The sequence below is a fragment of the Ochlerotatus camptorhynchus genome, unplaced genomic scaffold (genome assembly GCF_037179485.1).
Source record: "Ochlerotatus camptorhynchus isolate MF236.1 unplaced genomic scaffold, CSIRO-AGI_Acam_v1.1 ptg000290l, whole genome shotgun sequence".
Classification (NCBI taxonomy): domain Eukaryota; kingdom Metazoa; phylum Arthropoda; class Insecta; order Diptera; family Culicidae; genus Ochlerotatus; species Ochlerotatus camptorhynchus.
In genome coordinates this window covers 3937032-3959720 of record NW_027040779.1, presented here as the reverse complement: position 1 = coordinate 3959720, position 22689 = coordinate 3937032, and the positions used below count along the sequence as shown (strand labels likewise).

At 41.9% G+C, this 22689-nt stretch overlaps 1 protein-coding gene across 2 annotated transcripts in view; it reads left to right on the top strand.

The window, feature by feature from the left end:
* LOC135706736 (ras-related and estrogen-regulated growth inhibitor-like) overlaps positions 1 to 4080 on the top strand; it is a 161872-nt gene extending 157792 nt beyond the window's left edge. For both annotated transcript variants that reach the window (XM_065228390.1, XM_065228391.1), the window contains 4 exons: positions 2860 to 2916; positions 2989 to 3065; positions 3134 to 3315; positions 3382 to 4080. In XM_065228390.1, coding sequence (XP_065084462.1) covers positions 2860 to 2916; positions 2989 to 3065; positions 3134 to 3315; positions 3382 to 3640 — 575 coding nt within the window. In that variant the 3' untranslated portion in view covers positions 3641 to 4080. The remainder of the gene's footprint in view (positions 1 to 2859; positions 2917 to 2988; positions 3066 to 3133; positions 3316 to 3381) is intronic.
* The last annotated feature ends 18609 nt before the right edge of the window (positions 4081 to 22689 follow it).

Genomic DNA, 22689 nt, shown 5'->3' with positions numbered 1-22689 from the left:
TTGGGTACCACATCGATATTCAGCCGCTCCATCTCCTCCAATGATCGCTTCGAGTAGTGGACCAACGCCAGATCCGGTCAGAACAGCGCGTCTTCGCCCTTATGATATTTCTTGATAAACGACGCAACTTCCGGCAGGCATTTCTTACTATAAATTTCCCCGTTCACGTCCAGTGCGGAGCGAAAGAAGAGCGGCTTTAACATCCCCTTCTCGCTGATTGTCAGCCACAGCAGCACCTTCTTGGGGAACTTGGTGTGTGAAATGAACTTCACCTCGGAGCTCACTTCCTTCGTGGGGGAAGCAAAATACGAAGTGCCCTGCCAGTCGTTGCCATCCAGGGTGAGATAGGTCTCGTCGTCCATCACCACCGCCATGTCGCGATTCGCCGGGAAAAACGAGTTGACCGTCTTATTCAGCCGCTGCCGCTGCGTCATTGCCTGCAGCTCCGAAACCAGTGGACGTGACTTCCGCTTCCTGACATGTATGTTCATGTTCGCCAGGTACTTTTTCACTGTTTGGCCGGTTGCACCGACCTCTCGGCCAAGCGCACGCAGCGATGTAGCCACTTTTCCCTCGGTCTTCCTCTTCAACATCCTTTGGAACTTCTTGTTGCTCAGGGTCGTCGGCCGTCCGGAACCGGGCTTTCTTTCGATGCTCTGATTGTTGTCTAATAGTACAAAGATGTTGTAGATGCCGGAACGGGCGTATCCGGCGTCCACAAAGTGCCGCACGATTTCTGTTTTCGACGCGACGGGGTGTCGTTCTTTGACCGCGCACACTTCTGAATGGAGTTACTTCACTGTTTTTGCCATCACAGTTAGACTCTAACTGTTAGAGTTCGACTGATAGAGCTGTCAAATTTTGTCTGCTGACTCATGGATTACTATGATTGATGCTGCACGGGTAGTTTCGTCAGGGCGGTTGAAGGTAAACCCATGAAAAATCGACAATTTTTGTCCATTTTTTTAAATGCAAACGTTAGATGTAACACGATGTAACAAGATGTAACATTAGATTGGACCGTGTAACATCTTTAAAGGATTTGGAAGTGATAATGGACTGTACGTTAAGTTTCAACGAACACATCGCAACGACCACTTCGAAAGCTTTCGTCGTACTTGGTTTCAACCGCTGAAATGCATCTGAGTTCCGTGATGTGTACACAGCAAAAAAATAATTTTGATATCACATCAAAGTGGATGCACTACAATCATGTCGAAAATTTCATGTAATTTTTATGACCACATAAATAAACAAATGCAGTAAAAGCAGCGTAATGTCAGTTCATGCATTGAATTAATGATAATTTTGTCCTTTTTAGCAAGTAATATTACACCACATTTTCGACATGATTGTAGTGCATCCACTTTGACGTGATATAAAAATTTTTTTTTTGCTGTGTATGCATTGAAGAGTCTGTATTCCCAACTAACAATTTTAGCTGCAAATTAGCTTATACAGCCAAAAATTGGCTTATACAGCTAATTTTTGCCTGTATAAGCTAGTCTGCAGCTAAAATTGTTTGTTGGGTTGTGCACTTGTTCGAAGTGTTGCAAATCTGGACCCATCACCACGAAACCCATATTGCCGAATTGAAAGAGTGCAACGTTCGATTCGTCCTGCGGAGATTACCTTGGAATGATCGGCTCAGGTTGCCTCCCTACGCACATCGATATCGATTGTTTACATTCGATATTCTTAGTAACCGAATTGACTGTCCTGATCTTCTGCAACAGGCAAACTTCTACGTTCCACCGCGCCTCTCCCGCCAGCGTTCGTTATTCTGGGCTGCTAGACATCGCGCCGCGTTCGTGCAAAGCCATCCACTTGAGAGAATTAGTTTTAATTTGTTGAATGATGCTGAACTTTTTAAAAACTAGAATAAGACAGCTAACATTTAAGTGATTCACAGTCTGTGCAGCATAGCTGAAAACGTAGTAAATAAATCAATTCGAAAGGTAAACTCACTGCCACTGAATGAAAACAACCGGCTTAGACATTTTAACTAACTACAGCTGAAAAACCAGTTCTATGTCAGTATTTCTCAATTTTATGTCATAATTGAGAGCGATTTCACACTCAAAAACACTTTAATACACTCGATCTACCCGGCTACAATTATACCCGTGCCATGTGCCAAGCTGTTTAAATCTCAGTTCCAAATTACATCGCCATAAGAAGCCTCTTACTAATGGTCAGTGCCCCAAAACGAAACCGAGCGATCACCAGCGTCAACCAAAATACAATAAGTCGAAACCATCGATGAAGAATGGACAAACCGCACCGTGTGGCATGTCATTTTCAAAATCAAGGTTCCAATTATTTTAATCGTGGGCAAATCGCATAAAAGCAGCAGAACTGACAGGGAAAGCCACGCTTCAAAAATACGAAATGAATTGAATAAAAGTGAATGCACACCACCCGAGATGCGCAACGCTTAGGCCTTTCCTCTTCTCAAACCATCAGACTGCAAGAGCCGTCGGTCGTCTGTCTCAGTCGTATAAGGATTGCACTTGCCGTCGTGATTGAAACGCGTGTGCGGGTGAATGTAATTATTAGTGACGCACGTGCGTGAATACATTTTAAAGCAATCGAATCGAATCCAATCGAATCGAATCGAATTTGTTTGACGTGACAAATTGACGACCGACAAAGCGGGTGACCGCCGGCCGCTCGATGCTGGAAAGACTGTTTGGCACACTTTTGATTTTGTTGTCACCGATATGGGCATGTAGCAGCGCGACAGTTTCGCCTGGGACTGGGTCACTTTTCGCTTTCGGGCTTATGTAAAGAGCTCCAGTTGTGCTTCAAATTGAGAATAAAAGTGATAGCAAAGCATTTTCTCTTCTTTCGTTGCAGCCGTTACCGTGCGATACCTGACGAAGCGATACATCGGCGAATACAGCTCTTCCCGGGGTTCGTCACTTGTTCATCCCCTTGGGATTCCGTTGAAGTCTTTCGATCCTAAATTCACTTTTCACTTTACAGATTTTGTCTACCGACACGGCGTCATCTACGACAATGTCACGACCGAGGTGGAAATTCTGGACACTTCCAAGTGTGATGTAATTACTGCGTCCAAGACTTCAATTGCTCAAATTTTCTCAAATTTTCATACCATCCTCTATTCCAGAAACGAGGCTGCCTGTACGAGCACCTCCGCTGGGGTGACGCATTCGTCGTGGTGTACTCCATCTGTGATAAGGCAAGCTTCGAGGAAGCCGCCGACTACTTGCAGCAGCTGACCAAGCTCAAGCTCCCATCTTACTACACGATCCTGCTACTCGGGAACAAGAGTGACCTCGATCATGCCAGGTACCTACCAACACCACCAATTCCAATGAGAGACAAACTAACCTTAATCTCACCCCACCCCACCAGGGAAATCTCCGTCAACGACGGCCAGGAGCTGTCCTTCCGCTACTCGTGCCAATTCTACGAAGTCTCCGCGGCGGAAAACTTTGCCGGCGTGTCGCTGGCCTTCCAGTCGCTCATTCGCGAAGCCCGCTCGACGCAGCTCTTCCGGGCGCTTCCCCTCCGGAGGAAACTCGGCGTCAACAGTGTTTCGAAGGCGCTCGGGAACATCTTCGGCAAGAACAGCAAAGGCGAACGGAAGAAACGACCCTCGCTCAGCATATGACGTCCAATGGACGATCAGTCGCCGGACTCTAGAAACATTGTGTAAATATAGCGAAATCTACTTGTATGTACAACTCTCTAGTTTGTAAGGAGTAGTTTTAAAATTCATATGCTTAAACAATCATCAGCTATAACCATAGTGATTATGAAGCCAACCATTCCGGAGTTGTAACTGTGTCATTTTTGCGGGCAAATGTAATTGTACATAGTAGCAGTTAAGTCGTGAAAACAAAACTTGCATCAAGATTGCAAATTTGAAGTAAAATAAAATCCTCAAAGTATTGTACATGTTATCTATCGTATCGTAAGATTCCTATTCCTTTATAATGCGATTACTTTGGACATTTGACGTTCCTAATTGATAGATTTAAGTGCGCGCACTGTACTTTTGAACTGCGAAATTTGAACTGAAAACGACAATAATAAACAGTATGAATTGGATATTTTTTTCGGAAGCATGTGACTTTAAATGGCAAAAGGTGATGCTATCACAATCCTTTCTAGCAAAATAAGCGGAATAGAGATGAAAAGACGTAACATTATTAATGTATATTGTATTAACATTTAGAGAAGTCATACTTTAACGTGCATTCAGAAGATCGTTCAGCGCAAACGCGCAACACTGCTGCCTGGGAATGGCTACACTTAAAAAATTCCACACGTTACCTTCATGCGTTCCACGCTTCAATTTGCGCAAATTGTGAAAAACATGCATTTCATGTGTGAATTATATAATAGATATTATTCTCGAACACTATAAGTTCAATTGTGATACACTTGGATTTCATGTGTCTTACATTTTGTCATCGAAAGTTTGACACTTAATCATCAAGTTTCCTTCATTCACAAGTATATTATCGAACATATCTGGTTCGTGTATCTTACATTTGATAATGAATCAAAACTCATTCCAGCAATATTTCATTTCATTTAATGACAATAGTTTTCATTATTAATTCACAATAGATAAAAAACCCGAATTTATCCACCTATGGTGTGATCAGACCCTTCTTAATTATTCAAGTTTATTTATTTTATTGTCATTATCAGTGACCAAGCCCCCAACCCCCGTGTCATCCAGTGACGCTACGCCACTGCCTGGGGGTACCCGGAATATATCCGGGTGTAGTCTGTTTGGTGAGGCTACCAATCACCTTATCATCGTATTTTAATGTGATTTAATGGGTTTTAATTCAATTCATATTCAAGCAACTTCCCCGGGGTACCCGGAACATGTCCAAGTGTATCCAATGTGGTCTGGAACACTTAACACGACTTGCATTGATCTTATTTTTGAATTCTGTAGTAATTTGATGTGTCGCATGATGATTTTGATACGTTTTCCGTTAAATCCAGCGTGAAGGCCCATATTCACCGGATCTTATTCCGGCCATATCTCCGGAACCGGTTAACCGATTCCAAAACCGTTCAATAGCGTTCAATGGGACCTCAAGACCTATCATTTGGCGCCGAGTTTGTCCAAATCGGTTGAGCGGTTGCTGAGAAACGTGAGCGCATTCATTTCGTTACATACACACACACATACACACATACACACGTACACACACACAGACATGTTCCGATCTCGTCGAGCGGAGTCGAATGGTATATGACACTCGGCCCTCCGGGCCTCGGATCGATAGTCGGTTTTTCAAGTGATATCTATACCCTTCTTTGTAAGAAGGGTAAAAAACACTGCAGCTGTCTCCAATTGCGTCACTACACCAGGATCCAGGAACCCAAGAATACTGTAAAAGACAGTTATGGAGATGTACAGTTTCTCAGCTTTTGATGTTATTTTCAGTCATTATGATTTACTTACCATTTCTAATCAGTTTTCTGTTTTAAAGATGACGTCTAATGAAGAGTAAAATTTTTTTTTGTCAGATAGAACTGACCAACTATTACTGTCTCACTGCTGGGAAAAGTAATTATTGTCGAGATTATTGTCAGTAAATTAAATCTCTCGTAAGTGTACTGTAGCAGCAACATACATTGGCATTGATTGTTACTCTGTTTAATATTTCTGATGACACTCATCCTTCTACTGATGAGATCCATGTGCCATACACGTTAATTTGATAGTAGAAAACATTAGAGCAGGTCCCATAAATTTCAATAAGTAAACACATGAAATTATGGTGTAGTTTGTTTTAATTTCACCGACAGCTAGGACATGTGATTTTTGGACATTGATGCCATGAAATGCGAATGTAATTCACATGATATCATGGTGACAAGCAAATGGCAAAATTCATGTTTGAAAACACATGAATGGAACGTGTGGATTTTTTTGAGTGTAGAGTCGGTGTATATAATGAGTCACGCCAAGAATGAAGCCAACACGCTAACTTCTGCTTACTCACCAGGTAATTCGATCGTACTCACTTTCGTCCGATGTATCGAGTTGTCAAAAATTGAGTAAACGAGAAATGTCAAACGGAGTAAAAGCCACTCAATCAGCAAAATCCTGGACTTGGAAAAAATGCCAGTCATTTCGGAGGTAACCTCATAGAAAATGTTACATAAAACCGGCTGAAATGCATTCAGGTAAGTACGAATTGTTTAGGAAAACGGTGTTGAACCATTTTCTGCTCCGGTAGAATGAATCCGGAGCAGGCAATTTCCATTTCTTTGAATAAAAATCAAAACAAAAACCCTCCCAGCAACTGAAAATACCGGCGAGTGGATTTGACTCAGTCTACGTGAGAACGTCGTTTACTCAAAAGTGAGTCAACATTAGGCTACTTAATTTTGATAAGCCCTACTTGCCGCGGAGATGAGTACATTCGACTCAATTTTGAGTTGACCAGAATAAGCGTGAAGTCTACCTATTGAACTGTCAAACCGGCTACCTATCGTGCAAAGTAAACAAACATTACGATGCTATGAAAGGTCCACGAAAGGTATTGCAATAAAATATAAAATATAATCGAAGAAATGATCGTAAACACGTAGTGAGCAATAAATTGTCATGGGATACGTTTGGTAGTGATCACTTATGAGAATTTCTACTATTTTTGGTTAAGATTATTTGACTAAATCACTGATGATTTACTACAGCCGCTATTTTTTTTTTTTTTTTCGCTAGAAGTCATTTGAAGTTGTTATAGAAGTCCTCTGTTGCCAAGTGAAAAGAATGGGAATCTTTTGAAAACCGTGATGCGAGTTCAACTGTTTTTCTCTTGGCGTGACTCGTTATACACCGACTCTAGGAATGGCAATCAAAAGTACACGTAGAAAAAATACTCCCCAAAATTTGGATTCTTTTTACTTAACTCTTAAAGCTTAAAACTTAAAACTTAACTCTAAAAAGCCTCTCACTTGCACTCTTTATTGTTGTCAAAAAAGGAACGAGAGATTCGACCCAACGATACAGTTCAGCCCAATAAGTTACTTTTGAGTAAATTGCATATTCTCAAATTTACGTGAATTAAACTTAATCGTGGGTAAAATAAGAGTAAGTATTTTTTTTGCTGGTGTTAAATCACATAGAACTGGATGTCTGTGTCTGGATGGAGCTTAAACAAATTGTTCGAAAAAGTATGTGTAAGAATTCAAATTAAAATACGTTAGAAACACTAGCGCTGCCATACGGAATGTTGCGACTCGAGTTATCACTTTTTGCGATTAATGAGTAAACTGAACTAAAATTTGGGATGTTCCTATTGACCGTGTATCCAAATGAACTGTGAAATCAGTTCAAAACAAACCAGACAAAACAACGAAAACCAATCGAGTTTCTGCGGAACCATTATTTTCGAATAAAAAACTAAGCTCTTTTACAGTTTCCTGTAGATCTACAACCGTTTTTCGTTCCAATTTTAACCCTCCGTTACTCGCACCAACTTTTGTAACACGAGTACTCGCGCGTTGTACTTTGTACTGTCATGGCAACGCTCCGTAGAATATATCCATCGATATGATAGATTTGATTTCTTTCAGAATTGTCAAAAAATTAATCGTCGAAAACATCCTCCGGATATTCCACAGTGATCAGTTGGTCATCACTCATAACTTACTTTTGAAGATCGTTACTTACTGAAGCCGTCTCCTGGCATGTATGCCGAAAAGTCCGTCAGTCATAGTCTATCATCGTATTCATACGATGTGTTTGGAATTTCTGACATGAATTGGGAAACTGATAGCAGTTTTAAGTAATTCTTGAACTGTATTGGCTATTGGTCTTTTTTGCTTAAACCTAAGCAAAGAAAATATATGTTTGACCCAACCTTGTGTGAACCTGGCTGTGAAGACGAACTGGTAGTGTCTAAAAGCGCACTACATTTTTATTCAGTTCCAGTCGAACATTCAAATTTTCTCAACAGCATTGCGGCACTGTATGAAAGTCATTTGAAGCCACTCGAAGAAACATGGTTGCCAGTGACATTGCCAAAAGATCTATCAAAACCCGTGCTGCTGTTTTGACAGAAATTTTCTTTGCGTGTCTCTATCAACGTCCCTGCTTTGTACAACAGTGTGAGTTTTACATTGCCATTTTGCAGCCGAGCTACCAATCGATGTGAAACCAACGGGTATTCCTAACTTGTTTTTAACTAAACAAGCTAAACTTTTATCACAGTTAACCCTTAAAAATGCGGATAATAGAGAAAATGTGAATGGAAACCGCGTAAACGGTGTCCGTACTACCTGGGATTTGACTTCATTGGTTACAACATGGAAAATCTCGAGATCCCGACCAGATAGAAAGTTACTGTCGTCGACAAAGTTGTTGATAAGATCAAAGTCTATTTCTTGGTGCACAATAGTTCAAAATTTTCTCAATACGCGGTGCTATTATACAAGTGAAATCCTCATATAAAATATCTTAAGCTTATGACCAGATAGAAAGTTACTGTTAGTGGAGTAGTTCAGAAAATTCTCACTACGTGGCGCTAGTATATACGTGCAATTTTCGCATATACAATAGCTCGAGATCCTGACCAGATAGAAAGTTGCTGTCTTCGGCAAACTTGTTCAGAGGGTCAAGTATTTTTGGCTGGTGGACAGTAGTTCTGAATTTTCTCACCACGTGGTGCTAGTAAACGTGTACAATTCTCGCGTTTGCTTTATCTCGAGATTCTGATCAGGTAGAAAATTACTGTCTTCGAAAAAGTTCTTCATGAGGTCAATGCCTATTGCTTGGTGCACAATAGTTCAGAATTTTCACACTACGTGGCGCTAGTATACACGCGAAATTATCGCATGTAAAATATCTCGAGATTCTGATCAGATAGATTTCGCTAATGGACAGTAGTTCAAAATTTTCTCACTACGTAGCGCTAGAGTACACGTGACATTCTCGCATGTGGTTTGTTTCGAAATCCTGACCAGATAGAAAGTTTCTGTCTTTGACAAAGCTGTTCAGGAGGTCAAAGCCTATTGCTTGGTGTACAATAGTTGAGAATTTCCTAAACGGCACTTGTATACACGTGAAATTTTCACATATAAAATATCACGAGATCCTGACCAAATAGAATGCTACAGTCTTTGGCAAAGTTGTTCAGGGAGCCAAGGCCTTTTGGCTGGTGCACAGAAAAAAATTTCACGTCATTGCGCTTGTATACACGTGCTATTCTCGCATAAGATATATTTCGAGACCTGCTAAACTGTCATCGGCAAAGTTGTCCAGGACATCACAACTTTTTCGATGGTCGACAGTACAGATTTTTTTCACTACGCGGTGCAAGGATATACGTGAAATCTTCGCATTCATAATATCTCAAGATTCTGAACAGCTAGAAATTTACTGTATTTGGCAAAGCTGTTAAGGTGATAAAGACCTTTTGGCTGATGAACAGTAGTTCAGAAATTTCTCAAAACTGGGCGGGCAATTCTCGCATATTAAATATGATAGAAAAAAAAATACTATTTACATCAGCCTAAGTGAGATAAGACAAATATATTCTGGATTTCTTTTACTGGTGAAGATTTTTATGCAGATTTATGGATACATAAATTGGGGTGAGTCGTTCCACTTGTATACCTCTGATAAATTAGTGGTAACACGTATCTTAGATGGAAAACATAATCTTAAAAAAATAATATCGCCGAAACTTCCACCAAATGAATGTTTAGAGTCTCTCTATCATTTAAAGCTAATTTCAAAATGTCTTATCGAGGGTCTAGAACGTGTGCACGGACAACGAGGCTAACTCAGAGAGTGAGGCACTTTTGCTCAGTTGAATGGATACATTTATAAAACCGTACACTCGCGATCATAAGTTTAAGGACACGTCCTAAAAACGTCCAATTTTCGTTCTTTTTAGAACATTTTAAAGATTTTGAATAGAAATACGAAGAGGCAAATTGCTTAATATCACTTTCAAATTTTGTATACCAAAGGTGTAGCATATATGAGGATTGCACGTGTATACTAGCGCAGCGCAGTGAGAAAATTTTGAAACATTGTGCACCCAAAATAAGCTTTAACATCCTGAACAACTTTGTTCAAGACAGTAACTTTCTATTTAGTCAGGATCCCGAGATATATCACAGGCGAGAATTTCACATTTCACTAGCGTTACGTAGTTAGAAAATTTTGAACCACTGTCCACGAGCAAAAATTTTGTGATATCCTGAACAACTTTGCCGACAACAGTAATTTTCTATCTGGTCAAGAACTTGAAATATTTTATATGCGAGAATTTCACACATGTATACTAGCACCATGAAGTGATAAAATTCTGAATTACTGTCCACCAGCCAAAAGACCTTGACCTCCAGAACAACTTTGTCGCAGACAGTAACTTTCTATCTGATCAGGATCTCAAAATGTAGCATTTGCGAGAAGTGTACTAACGCAACGTGGTGAGAAAATTCTTCAATACTGTTTACCACCCAAAAAGTCTTGACCACCTAAACAACTTTGCCAAAGACAGCAACTTTCTAGCTGATCAAGATCTCGAGCTATTGAATATGCGAGAAAGGCACGTATATACTAGCGCCGTATAGTGAAAAAAATCAGAACTATAGTCACCCAACAAAAAGATCTTGACTTCCTTAAAAACTTTGCCGTATACATTTACTTTCTATCGGGTCAGGATCTAGAGATATTTTATATGCAAGAGTTTCACATGTATAGTAGCGCCGCAAAGTGAGAAAACTCTGATGTACTGTCCACCTGCAAAAAAAAACCTTGACCTTTTGAACAACTATGCCGAAGACAGTACCTTCCTATTTGGTTGGGAACTCGAGATATTTCATATGAGAATTTCACGTGTATACTAGCGTCGCGTATTGAGCAATTTCTGAACTATTGACCACCAATCAATAGGCTTTGACCTCCTGAAAAACTTTGAGAAAGACAGTAACTTTCTATCTGGTCAGGATCTCGAGATATATCATATGCGAGGATTTCACATGTATACTAGCGCTACGTATTGAGAAAATTCTGAACCAATGTCCACCAGCGACAAGGCTATGATCTCCTGAACAACTTTGTCAGAGACAGTAACTTTCTATCTGGTCAGGATCTCGATATATTCCATGTTGTAATCAATGAAGTCAAATCTCAAGTAGTATGGCCACAGTTTACGGGAATTCTATTTACATTTTCCCTATTATCCGCATTTTTTAGGTCTTTACTGTAATCAAAGTTTGGCTTGTTTTGATCAAAACAAGTTTTTTGAGGAAAACTCATTGGTTTCAGATCGATTGGCAACTCAGCAACAAAATGGCAATGGAAAACTCATGTGTGTTGTACAAAGTACAACAGCACAAGTAACGGAGGGTTAACTGGGCATAGTAGTCAGGAGCAAAACTGACTTTTCTTGAGTTCACTGGCGGCGTATCGTCAAATGATTCCGTGAGGGTGTAAACTCCAATTAGCCCTCATTTAAATTCAGGAAAAGGTGGTAAGATTTGAACACTGCTTACCCTGCATTCGTTCTTCCAGGAATTCGAAAAGCCTCCGGGGGAAGTGGTCGGAACATAACTTTTTCGTTGCAAGCGCTTGGACTCCACGTGAGAAGAAAATCTCCTGTAGTTTGGGAAATTCAGCTTGGTAACACCTTGTTTATTTCGAGGTTTATTTGCGCACCAATAAAACTCGCACGGCGGCCCATGTTTTGATCGGTTTTTAACAAACAATGTTTTGCTCACAACAATTTTGACATTCATGTTAAGATGACGTCTGCCGGTCATCAACTTAGATGGGCAGCAACACTACACTGAAACAAGGACCATAGTTAGGAATACTATTTTGCAGAAAACACTTATTATCAATATAACCACGCTTATTGCTGTTGGATCTACTATGAATTCAGTATAGTTGACTATGAATGTTAACAAATTTACTATGATTCTGGCAATACTACTATGCTTGCTTAAAATGCATAGTAATTTTGATAGAAATAATAGTAAAATTAAATGAAATTGTTTTCTGCAAAAATCTATTGGTGAGGGTTTTTAATCTAAACCATCAATATAGTATTTTTGCCAATGGATTTTGTTTCAGTGTAGTGCTACTACGACATTGCTAGTTTCAAATTTCTTTTCAAAATAGTAGTTAAATTTCTTACACACTTTAGGAATTTGACTTAGATGTCTGTTCTCTGTGGTTAAATGGAAACTACTATATGCGATTTACTCAAATTTGGGTTATTATGCTGAACCCGGGAATTGAGGGAAAAGTACTTAATTTTGGGTAGTTGTTCATCGCCGTGTAAGGAAGCTGATTATTCAGCTTCCAGTACTAGATCGAAGCGGACGTCCGTTTATTCTCTCCACAGCACGAATGTCCGATAGTTAGTTCGGAAAGAGATACTTTAGTGGCGGCTAGGAAAATCAACGGCGGCGACTTCGGCTACTTTGCAACCGTATAAAAACCGTGGGAATTAATTGGATTTCATCCTGATTGTACCTCCACGACCTTCGGAAATTGCAGCGCGGATCCCTTGTTTCAACGAGCAGAAACTTTAGCGTATAAAATCAGGTAAAACTAAAACGAATCGAAATCAGTAGAAAGCCAGAGAAAAAATTATTTTGTTCAGCGTCATTTATTGGTGGAGTTTTTCTCAAACGAAACACCATTTTAACATTTTATAACATTCCCAACTAAAACCATAGAGGTCACTTTAAGACTAGAAGGTCCCGGCTCTTATTCTGAGTATCACTTTCTTATCACCGTGTAGTGACACCCGTAATAAGGCCCAATGATACACCATTTGGTTTTGGCTTCGGGCAAATCCAAGTATAATGCATGATAACACTGATTCATTTAAAACCATGGTCGCATCACTTATCAAGGTGAATCCTGATCCAACGAACCCAACTTACTAACAAAATCTCCTTTTCTGTGTCTTTTGTCGGGAGCTGAGGAGACATAGAGCTGCATCATATTGTATGTAAAATAATTATTATTTTCATTGCGGAATACCAGTTTTTTTATCCATATAAATGTATTTTCATTATTACGTATTTTAATGTTCTGATACATTTCATTTCTCCATTACATATGTTTACTATATATATCAATAAATACTGGGTTGGGAGGGAGCATCAGGGTATCATTTGACCTGAAACTGGACGATTGGAGTGGTATGACAACCGGAGTCTAGGAGGGAATAAACACTATCATTTTCTTTATCCTACCGATTCGATTGTGATGGTGTGAATTCTACTCCAACAGTTTCAGTGAGATTGACGCGCCCTTCTTAACAAACCATCCTGTAGGAAGCTTAATAAGTATTGCGAATTGCGTTATTCGATTTGTTGGATCGTATCGTTGGAAGGAGATTCTTAAATTCCCGTGGATTTCGCGTAAGTGTCTCTGCTTACGGGTCCACCCCACCGTTTTTGGCCCTTCATACAGCGATATTGTGAATTCAGATCGGTAGCTCAAATTGATCTTGCTATTAAGTGGAGCTGCATACAAGACAAGATCTTCGAAGGGATGGTGGCTACCTTACATACATACATACAGAAGGTCCCGAAGAATTTTGCTCAACTTTATGGCTCAGCTCTGGTATTCCCTTCTGTCCCAAGCTAATCGATGCACCCCTCGAAACATAGGAAAATCCACGAGCCCCTCATTTTATCTGTCAAACTTTGATAGCGAATCAAAACAAACATAGTGTAGTACTAAAATTTCGACTGGAATGGGATACATTAAGGGGGTATTCCCAATCTTTTGCCTTTTTTCGGCCTGTTTTTCAATTAATTTTTTTTCAAGGAAAATGAATAGTAATGCGCCTAACTCTTTGGGATTCTTGTTTATTGAACATTAAAGTTTACAAATAATTTTTTTTCGACATAAAAAAAGACATTATTGACGTCACAAAATGGCGACAAACAGACCCCTGTTCGCCGCAAACGCCTGGACGGGCGAAGACTTTTCTCTGGAACGGCTTCATCTGAAACAGATTTCGTGATGAAATAATAATCTGCATAAGATTCTCTGGAGCTTCTCCCGTTGGCAGCAAAAAATCTTGCAAATTAACAAAATGGCGGCCATATGAAAAAACAGGCGATTTTTAGCCCGCTTTTTTGCAACTTTAAGGTGCTTCAAACAATGTTAAATGTTAATATTTTTGGCTGAAAGTGGGAGAAGCTCCAAAGAATTTAATAAGGAACAAAATGCGCAAAGATTCAAGTCAATATCTCTTATAGTTTCTGAGAAAAATCTTCGCCCGATAAAAAAAATGTGGTTTCGAGAAAAACGCGTTTAAAGTTTTGACTTTAGTTAAAACCATTTGGGGGTTCTTACCATTAGTCAGCTATGCCTGGACACCGAATTCGCTGATCGGAAAACGGCTTGGGGGGATGAAAGTATATAGTCTAAAGTACAAAAAAACGTGAAAAAAAAAATTTGATTTTTTGAAAAAAAAAGATCGGGAATACCCCCTTAATCGATTTGCTTGGGACCAATAGGCTACCCAACAAACAATTTTAGCTGCAGATTAGCTTATACAGCAAAAAATTGGCTTATACAGCTAATTTTTGCCTGTATAAGCTAGTCTGCAGCTAAAATTCAGTGCCAACATTTCAAAGGGGCGTAATTGTATTTGTAAACAATGGCTTTAGCCGTCGATTTCTCGCGAATAAAAGCTAACTCATGAAAAATAATGACACCAGCAGGTAGAGGAATGTTTCCTTTACCAGCTAGCATTGTTATTTTGGAGAGGTAAGATTTCATTCGCGAGAAATTTACGGGTAAAGTCATTGTTTACAAAAGCAATTACGCCCCTTTGAAATGTTGGCACTGAATTGTTTGTTGGGTAGTCAAGTAGTGAGCCAATTCAATGGCCAAGGACTGCCTGCCGTTGAAAAAGGTAGACGAACCGTCGTTAAGAACGACCATGTCAGTGCTGTGCCTCTTGGATCGGTGCCTGTATCGCCCCAGTTGGGATGGGGGCGTGAGGGTCCCCTACTAAGAGCCTAGGTTCAGGTAGGCTACATAATATTTCCGAGATTTGTCCATTGATGTTTGGGATTCTGCCGCACGGTAGATAGGCCGAAACTATCGTGATCCTATAGTCTCCTTCCTGTTGTACCCCTACTACGGGTAGGTCGGTATTCAGGTCAATGAAGCGGGAAGGGATGCCCCGTTTAATGGTCCACTGGAATTTACCCCGAGGGTTCGATCCATTTGTTCAGTGGTTACCCTATTGATCTCCTAGAGAGCAATAATCCATGGAGGATCATTTTGAGTCAGCAATTCCAGGTCACCAAGATTGTTGAAAAAGCCGTTCACATTCTGTTGGAGGTGGAACGGAACTGGCTAAGGAAATTTCGGAGCAAAGTTAGTGGTTGGTAGATCCGAGTAAGTGGCCCGGATGGATCCATATTCATTAGATAGTGACGATTGACTTACGTTGATAGCGATGCTCCTTCTGCTGCTACTAAACTGTTATCAACTGTTCCATTAAATTCGGGAAAATTGCAGGGGCTTTATAGAAGATGCCAAACCTTCAATTGATCTTAAAAAAAGTTTCGCGAACTTTAGGGCTGTTCTTGGAATTTCATAGCAGTTCCATGGAAGTTCTGAAAGCTTAAGATAGATTTCGAGAATTTGGGGACGGGCTCTGTGGGAGAGGGTGGATAACAGTGGGAAAACACGTTTCTTCAGATGAAAAGAACACAAAACGCGGTTACAAACAAAAGTATCGTTTAATGAACTTCATTTTAGCACGGTCGATATAGGAATGAAAAATATAGTGATACAAAAGAACTTTTACTCTGCAGTCGGTGGGCTTAGGCAGCAAGCGAAAAAGTGTTGCCCGATGATGCCAGATCTTTCACTCACTCACCGCTCTCTCTGAATAGGGTAGTTCGTAAGAGTTGCTGATTACACACTCCTACACTCCTCCTCAATCTTCAACTCTTCATTCCGTGAGTCCCAGCATTTCCGAAAACATAAGATGCTTGTTTGCACCAAGGGGTTTGGTCAACACGTCTGCAATCATTGAACCGGTAGGGCAGTACTTCAAACGTATCTCTCGGCGATCGCACAGGTCTCTAACGAAATTTCGACGTGTTTCTATGTGTTTGGATCGCTTACTCAATCGGTCTGAGCTGACAAAGCTCAAGCAGCTCTGATTATCCTCGAAAACAGTTGTTGGATGATCCTGTTCTTCGTTGAAGTCTTTCAGTAACCTGCGTATCCACAGAAATTCTTGGCAAGTTTCACTTAATTTATTTATTTATTTATTTATTTCTTATTTCATCTGACTTTTTTCAGTCTTAATGAAATCTAGGATGGGGAAAAGCCTCTTTGAGTAAACCATTCAATTGGCTCAAAGAGGCGTAAAAACCCCATGTCTTTTCATACATATAACAATAAATAAAATTACAAAAAGTCAATACACAGAATACGTTGAATATAAATGAATACAAATGACAAACATATTAAAAGCTAAGTCAATAATCTAAAATAATTGAACACAACAATCTGCAAATGCGTCGCAGCTCACGCGTCGGAGGGTTGGAAACGCTGTGCATTGAGGCGGCGTTGAAAAGTGGCAGCAGAAACATTGAAGTCAAATTGTCCACAAACATCGTTAAACCGAGAAGACATTATCCTGATAGGATCGTGTTGACCATAACGGCTGTTACGGGTAGCAAGGTGCAGGAAATTACGTTGCCTCAAAGGTCTTTGCGGCGCATATACGTGCAATTCAGCAAGAATATCTGGGGCATCGATTTCATTGGTCATTACCTTAGCGACGAAGATGGCTTGCAAATTGGATCTTCGCTTCTCCAGAGTATCGATGCCTAACAGCATACAACGATGTTCATATGGAGGAAGATTTGACGAATCACGCCAGGGTAAGTGGCGAAGAGCGAGGCGCACAAATTTTTTCTGCACCGCCTCGATACGGTCAATCCAGTTTCTGTTGTACGGGCACCATACCAGCACGGAAGATTCCAAAATAGATCGAACCAGTGCACAGAAAAGGGACTTCAGGCAGAGAGGATCACGAAATCCATCAGCAAGCTTAAACATGAAGCCGAGCTGTTTATTGGCTTTTGCAATCACGTCTTCGTAATGCGGTCGGAAAGTGAGTTCGCGGTCCAATATCACACCGAGATCCCTAACCTGATACAAGCGCTCGAGAGTTTTTCCACACATGCTGTAGTTGAAATTGATTGGTTGCCGCTTCCTGCTGAATGATATTGTGTTGCATTTGGCTATGCATAAATCGAGTAGGTTTCGCTTGCTCCAGTCTTCGAACAAATCTAATAACCTCTGCAACTCCAGGCAATCCTCAGTGCACGTGATGATCATAAAGATCTTAACATCGTCGGCATAGAATATTCGCTGTCTACGTGGCAACACAAAGGCAATGTCATTTATGAATAATGAGAAGAGCAGCGGTCCAAGATTACTCCCTTGCGGTACACCAGAAGGAATCATAAACGGCTCCGAATGTGACGAACCAATCCTTACTCTCACGGATCTTTCAGACAGATATGATCTAAAACAGCTAACAAGCGCGGAAGATACCCCCAGCTTCTCGAGTTTTTGCAACAGGATATCATGATTCACACGATCGAATGCAGCCTTGAAGTCCGTGTATACGGCGTCCACTTGTGAACCAGCGTCCATAGAGCGTATGCAGAGTGAGGTGAACTGAGTGAGGTTAGTAGTAACAGATCGTTTCGGGTAGAATCCATGCTGGGCACATGAAATGTAGTTTTTGGTGGCTTCAAAGAGAGCGTTGTTTACAATTATTTCAAAAACCTTAGAGCAAGCGCTCAAGGACGTTATTCCACGGTAGTTGACGACGTTACATTTGTCACCCTTTTTGTGAATCGGTGACAGAAACGAAGTTTTCCATCCAGCAGGAAATTTTTGCTGTTGGAACGAGAGATTGAACAGTTTTACTAACGGTGTCATCAGAGAACTCGAGCAGTTTTTCAACACAGATGAAGGAATCCCATCAGGACCGGGTGACACGGAATGTTTGAGCTTACGTAATGCATTTTCGACATGCTCCTTGCTGATCTGGAAAATTCCAAAGTCGATGCTGTCTAGCGGCGTATCACGAACAGCAGCCTCTATCTGCGATGGCGTAGCAGGCGTATTTGAGAAGACATTCTTGAAGTGTTCAGCAAAGATCTCACATTTACTAGAGGCTGTGCTAGCAAATTGGTCGCCGAAATACATGGACGTTGGCAATCCATCTTCTTTGCGTTTAGTACGAACAAAAGACCAGAACTGTTTGGGATGTAGACGTAAATTTTTCTGCGTACGATCAACGTATCGAGCATACAATAGACGGTTATACCGTGTGTACTTGTTACTGGCCATTACAAAGCGATGTTTGGACTGCTGCGAACGACTCCGACTATACGTTCGAAGTGCAGATCGCCTACGGCGCTTCAACTGGCGGAGGCTCCTGTTCGTCCAAGGAGGCTTCAGTGGAGGGCGCTGAGGAGGCACGTGAGCTTCGATGACTTGACGTATCTCCGTGTTGAAAATACATACAATATCGTCCAGTTCCTGATCAGAATCCAAAAATTGCCAATCGATTGATAATAGCGCATCATTCATCGAACTATAATCAGCCCGACGAAAATCGAACCGGCAGTCGTCTAGAGATGGTTCAAATGACACTGGTACCGAAATAGAAACGGTGACGTCAATAGCAGGATGTGGAGTATCGATTTCTACGAGCGATTCAGCCGCTTCGGATATGCAACAGCTTGATAACGCTGAGTCATTCACGAGTACTAAATCGAGAATCCGTGAACTGGAGTTCTTCACAGTATTGATTTGTGTCAGACCCTGGAAGCAGAAGGCATCGTACAATGCACAGCTAGCATTCGTTAATCTCAATGTATGAGAATTTATTGTGAGGCCACCATCCTCAGATGGTACCCAGTGCATTTCAGGATGATTATAGTCTCCAAACTGGAAAGCAAGGTCATGAGGCCTCAAGCCGGAAAGGATTGAATCAATGGAGTCAGTATGCTGTTGTATGAGCGACAGGTCGTCTCTGCAATCAGGTGGTAGATAAAGCACTCCAATGCTGACATCATAGTTCTGCAGTTTGATTTTGATCCAAATCTGCTCGAGAGCATTACTTATCGGAGCTGGATCAATACAGCAGCACAATTTAGAAGAGACGGCAATCAATACACCTCCACCACGAGTTTTTCGACTGTTCAAAAAGCTACGAGCTGTCCTGAACACAGTGTAAGAGTCGTTGAATAATTGAGTAGACAAGATGCAATCGTTCAGCCAAGTCTCAGTTAGCACGATAACATCATATTCCGAGTCAGTTGTAGCTAAGAAGAAAGAATCTATCTTTGTCCGAAGTCCTCGTGCATTCTGATAGTAAATGCGTAGCTCGGAAGTTGTTGAGGAAGGATTGTCACAAACTTCTCGTCCGTTCATCGGCAGAATGCAATGAATTTGAGTGGGTGTTGCGCTGAAATCCAAATGTTCATCACGAGGAGAATCACCGAAAAAGCACGCATACTTGCCTGAAAAGCCAGGATGGGAGACCCTCGCCCTATCTCCGACCACAGGGCCGGAACGACTTGGACGGCAGGATACCACAGATGACTGGCAGGAAACGGCGATTGGCTCGACTGGGTCAGAGTGAACGAGGGCTCCCAAGATACCTTGTTGCATGCGTTCCGGATGAATGATCGTCGTAGTACTCGAATAGACATTTTCCTCATTGCTGCATGAAGGGTCTTGGCTATGAATCGAAGCGCTGGAACACGGAAACTGATCAGGAAGGGAATTTTCATGAACACGTGTATACTTGTCTGCACAAGAAGGTTGGGAGACCCCGTCACCGATCTCAACAACAGGGCCAGAACGACTACGATGGCAGGAATCAGCAAACGCGACTGTGTTGAGTGGCTTAAGGGCTTCCATGATACGACAGGCAATGCGTTCTGGTTTGATGAATCTGGCGATGGAGCCCATATGCGACGTCGGAGATCCATGAGAACGAAGTGCACCATCCTCTGACGACAGCAGTTGGTGAAGATGTTGGCATTCATAACGGGAGTCAGGAGCATAAAATACAGTGCTAGAACATGAATAATTATGAGGCGGTGAAGTGTTACACAGGAGCGCATACTTGCCTGCAGAAGGATGTTGGAAACCCCCATTGCCAGCCACGACCACAGGACCAGAACGGCAGTGATGGCAGGAAACAGGAAGCAGGACTGGGTCGGGAGGATTAGGGGCTTCCATAGGGCGACAGGCAGTGCGTTCTGGTTTAGATGTCCTCAAATTCGTATCTAATTCGCATCCGGTGGTTTCAGTTCGTGGGGTTGATCCAGCACCTCCAGCTGTCAAAGACGGACCCAACACAAGCTTCCATTTTCACGTTGCCTTCAGGAACCTCAAAATCCTCTTAGCTGCAGTACAGTCTAATTCGGTGGGACAGCTTACTTTCCTGCCGAGAATCTCAACCGTGTTGGCTATGTCGGGACGAGCAGTAACAGTGACGTACAATAGAGCACCTACTAAGCTTCGGTACTTATCTCCATCCTGCAATGGTTCACTGGTTTCCGTATCTTGAGGGTATCCAACATCCATTGGCGTACGGCACGTTTTCGCATCTGCCATTCCAAATTTAGAAATCATTTTCTCGATGCAACTGCACAGACTGATCGAATAGAAACCATCTTCTTGATCTATCTCCATCCCCAGAAAATAACGAGCTTTCCCGAGATCAGAGATATCGACAAATTGCTGCAATCCACGGTAGACTTCGTCAGTCATTGACTGATCTGACGCCGCAACCAGTAAGTCGTCAACATATACTAGCATGTAAATTGTCTTGCCTCCTGGCATCACCTTGTAGAACAGGCACTGGTCAGTTGAGCTGCGCTGGAATCCTAGCTTCGTTAGTACCTCCGAGAGCTTCTCACTCCAGCAGCGAGCGGACTGCTCTAATCCGTAGATACTCCTTCTCAGTCTGCATATGAGATTCTCCTTGCCTCGCGCTTCAAAACCAGGCGGTTGCCTCATGTAGACTTCCTCCTCTATATTTCCGTACAAGTATACAGTTTTGATATCAAAGTGCCTCAGAACGAACTTGTTCTTACCCGCCACGGCAAGCAGCGTCCGCATGGTTGTGTGACTAACCACAGGAGCGTAGATCTTATCGTAGTCGACACCGGATTGCTGAGCATAGCCTTGAGCTACAACTCGCGCCTTATACTTTACAATGTCACCTCTCTCGCTCTGCTTAACCTTGAAGACCCACCGACTTCCGATAATCTTCCGATTCGGTGGCGCTTCCACAAGTTTCTACGTGCCGTTCTCGCCATGTGACTTCATCTCATCGTCCATAGCATGCATCCAAAACTGCTTCTCTGGTGACTCCATGGCCTCAAGGAATGTAGCAGGTTCTTGCACCGAATACATGGCAATGCCAACCACATAGTCCGTTAGTTTAGTAGGCATTGTACCTCGTGTCTTCCTGTACGGCAACTGTTTCTTCGATTCCTCGGTATTCCGCTCCTCCTGAATCACTTCATCTCCATCGAACCTTTCGATTTTCCCATTCTCACTCGCATCGGATCACTCGTCACTCGATGTCGGCGTCGATTCTGTCGATTTATCCTTGCTACGTCCGGGCTTCTTCTGATTCTCGATTCTGTTCCACTTGCGACGAACCGTTGCTCCATTCTATGAAGCTTGCATCTCTACTTAGTGTGATCGTATCTGTGGCACGATCCAGGAATCGGTACCCCTTCCGATCCTCAGCGTACTCGACAAAAGTCAGATTTCGGGCCCTGGGGTCCAGCTTGCCTCGCTTCACTTCTGGTACATGGACGTAAGCATCGCTTCCGAAAACACGCAGATGATCCAACACTGGCCTCCGGCCGTACCACCTTTCATATGGTGTACCGTCGATAACTCTGGAGGGAAGCCTGTTCTGTAAATAAGCTGCCGTACGAACTGCTTCGCCCCAGTACCTTTTCTCCATGCCAGCGTCCAAAAGCACGCAGGAAGCCATCTCTTGGAGCGAGCGGTTCTTTCGCTCCGCCACTCCATTAGACTGAGGCGAGTGAAGCGCCCATACTCCGTTGCGCATCCATGTTTCACTCCCGTGTTGAAGTGCCCAATGTAGAGCAACAACTCGCGTGGTCTTTCTTTCTCCGTAAAATGAAAGACAGTGCAATTCCATTTCTACTGTATGGAAAAAGCTCTTTGATGAATCAGTTATCCTGAGGTTGGAACTGTGCTCGTCCGCACCTAGCAAACCTCGGATAATAAACTCATCAGAACAACTGCCCGATTCTTTATTATTCGAAACCTTTTATACATGAATTTGTTACTTAAACTCTACACAATAGTTTTTCTCCAGTATGTACATATAAAGCGAGACAGATAGCTTTTCTCTTGGAAAGTCGGTGTCTGTTTCTTTTTAACAAGAATTAATGCTCCTCGCGGTAGGAACGGTTATGTATGATGCTTACTCACCAATGTTTACTTTGACCTTTCTCGAAGCACCTAGTTAAGCCAGCGCGCATCGCTGACGACGCGGTAGCAACTGTTTATAAACAACTGACCCTGGAAATGTGCAACATTGTCACTGCTGCTGTTAAGTTGTGTATTTTCTACTACCG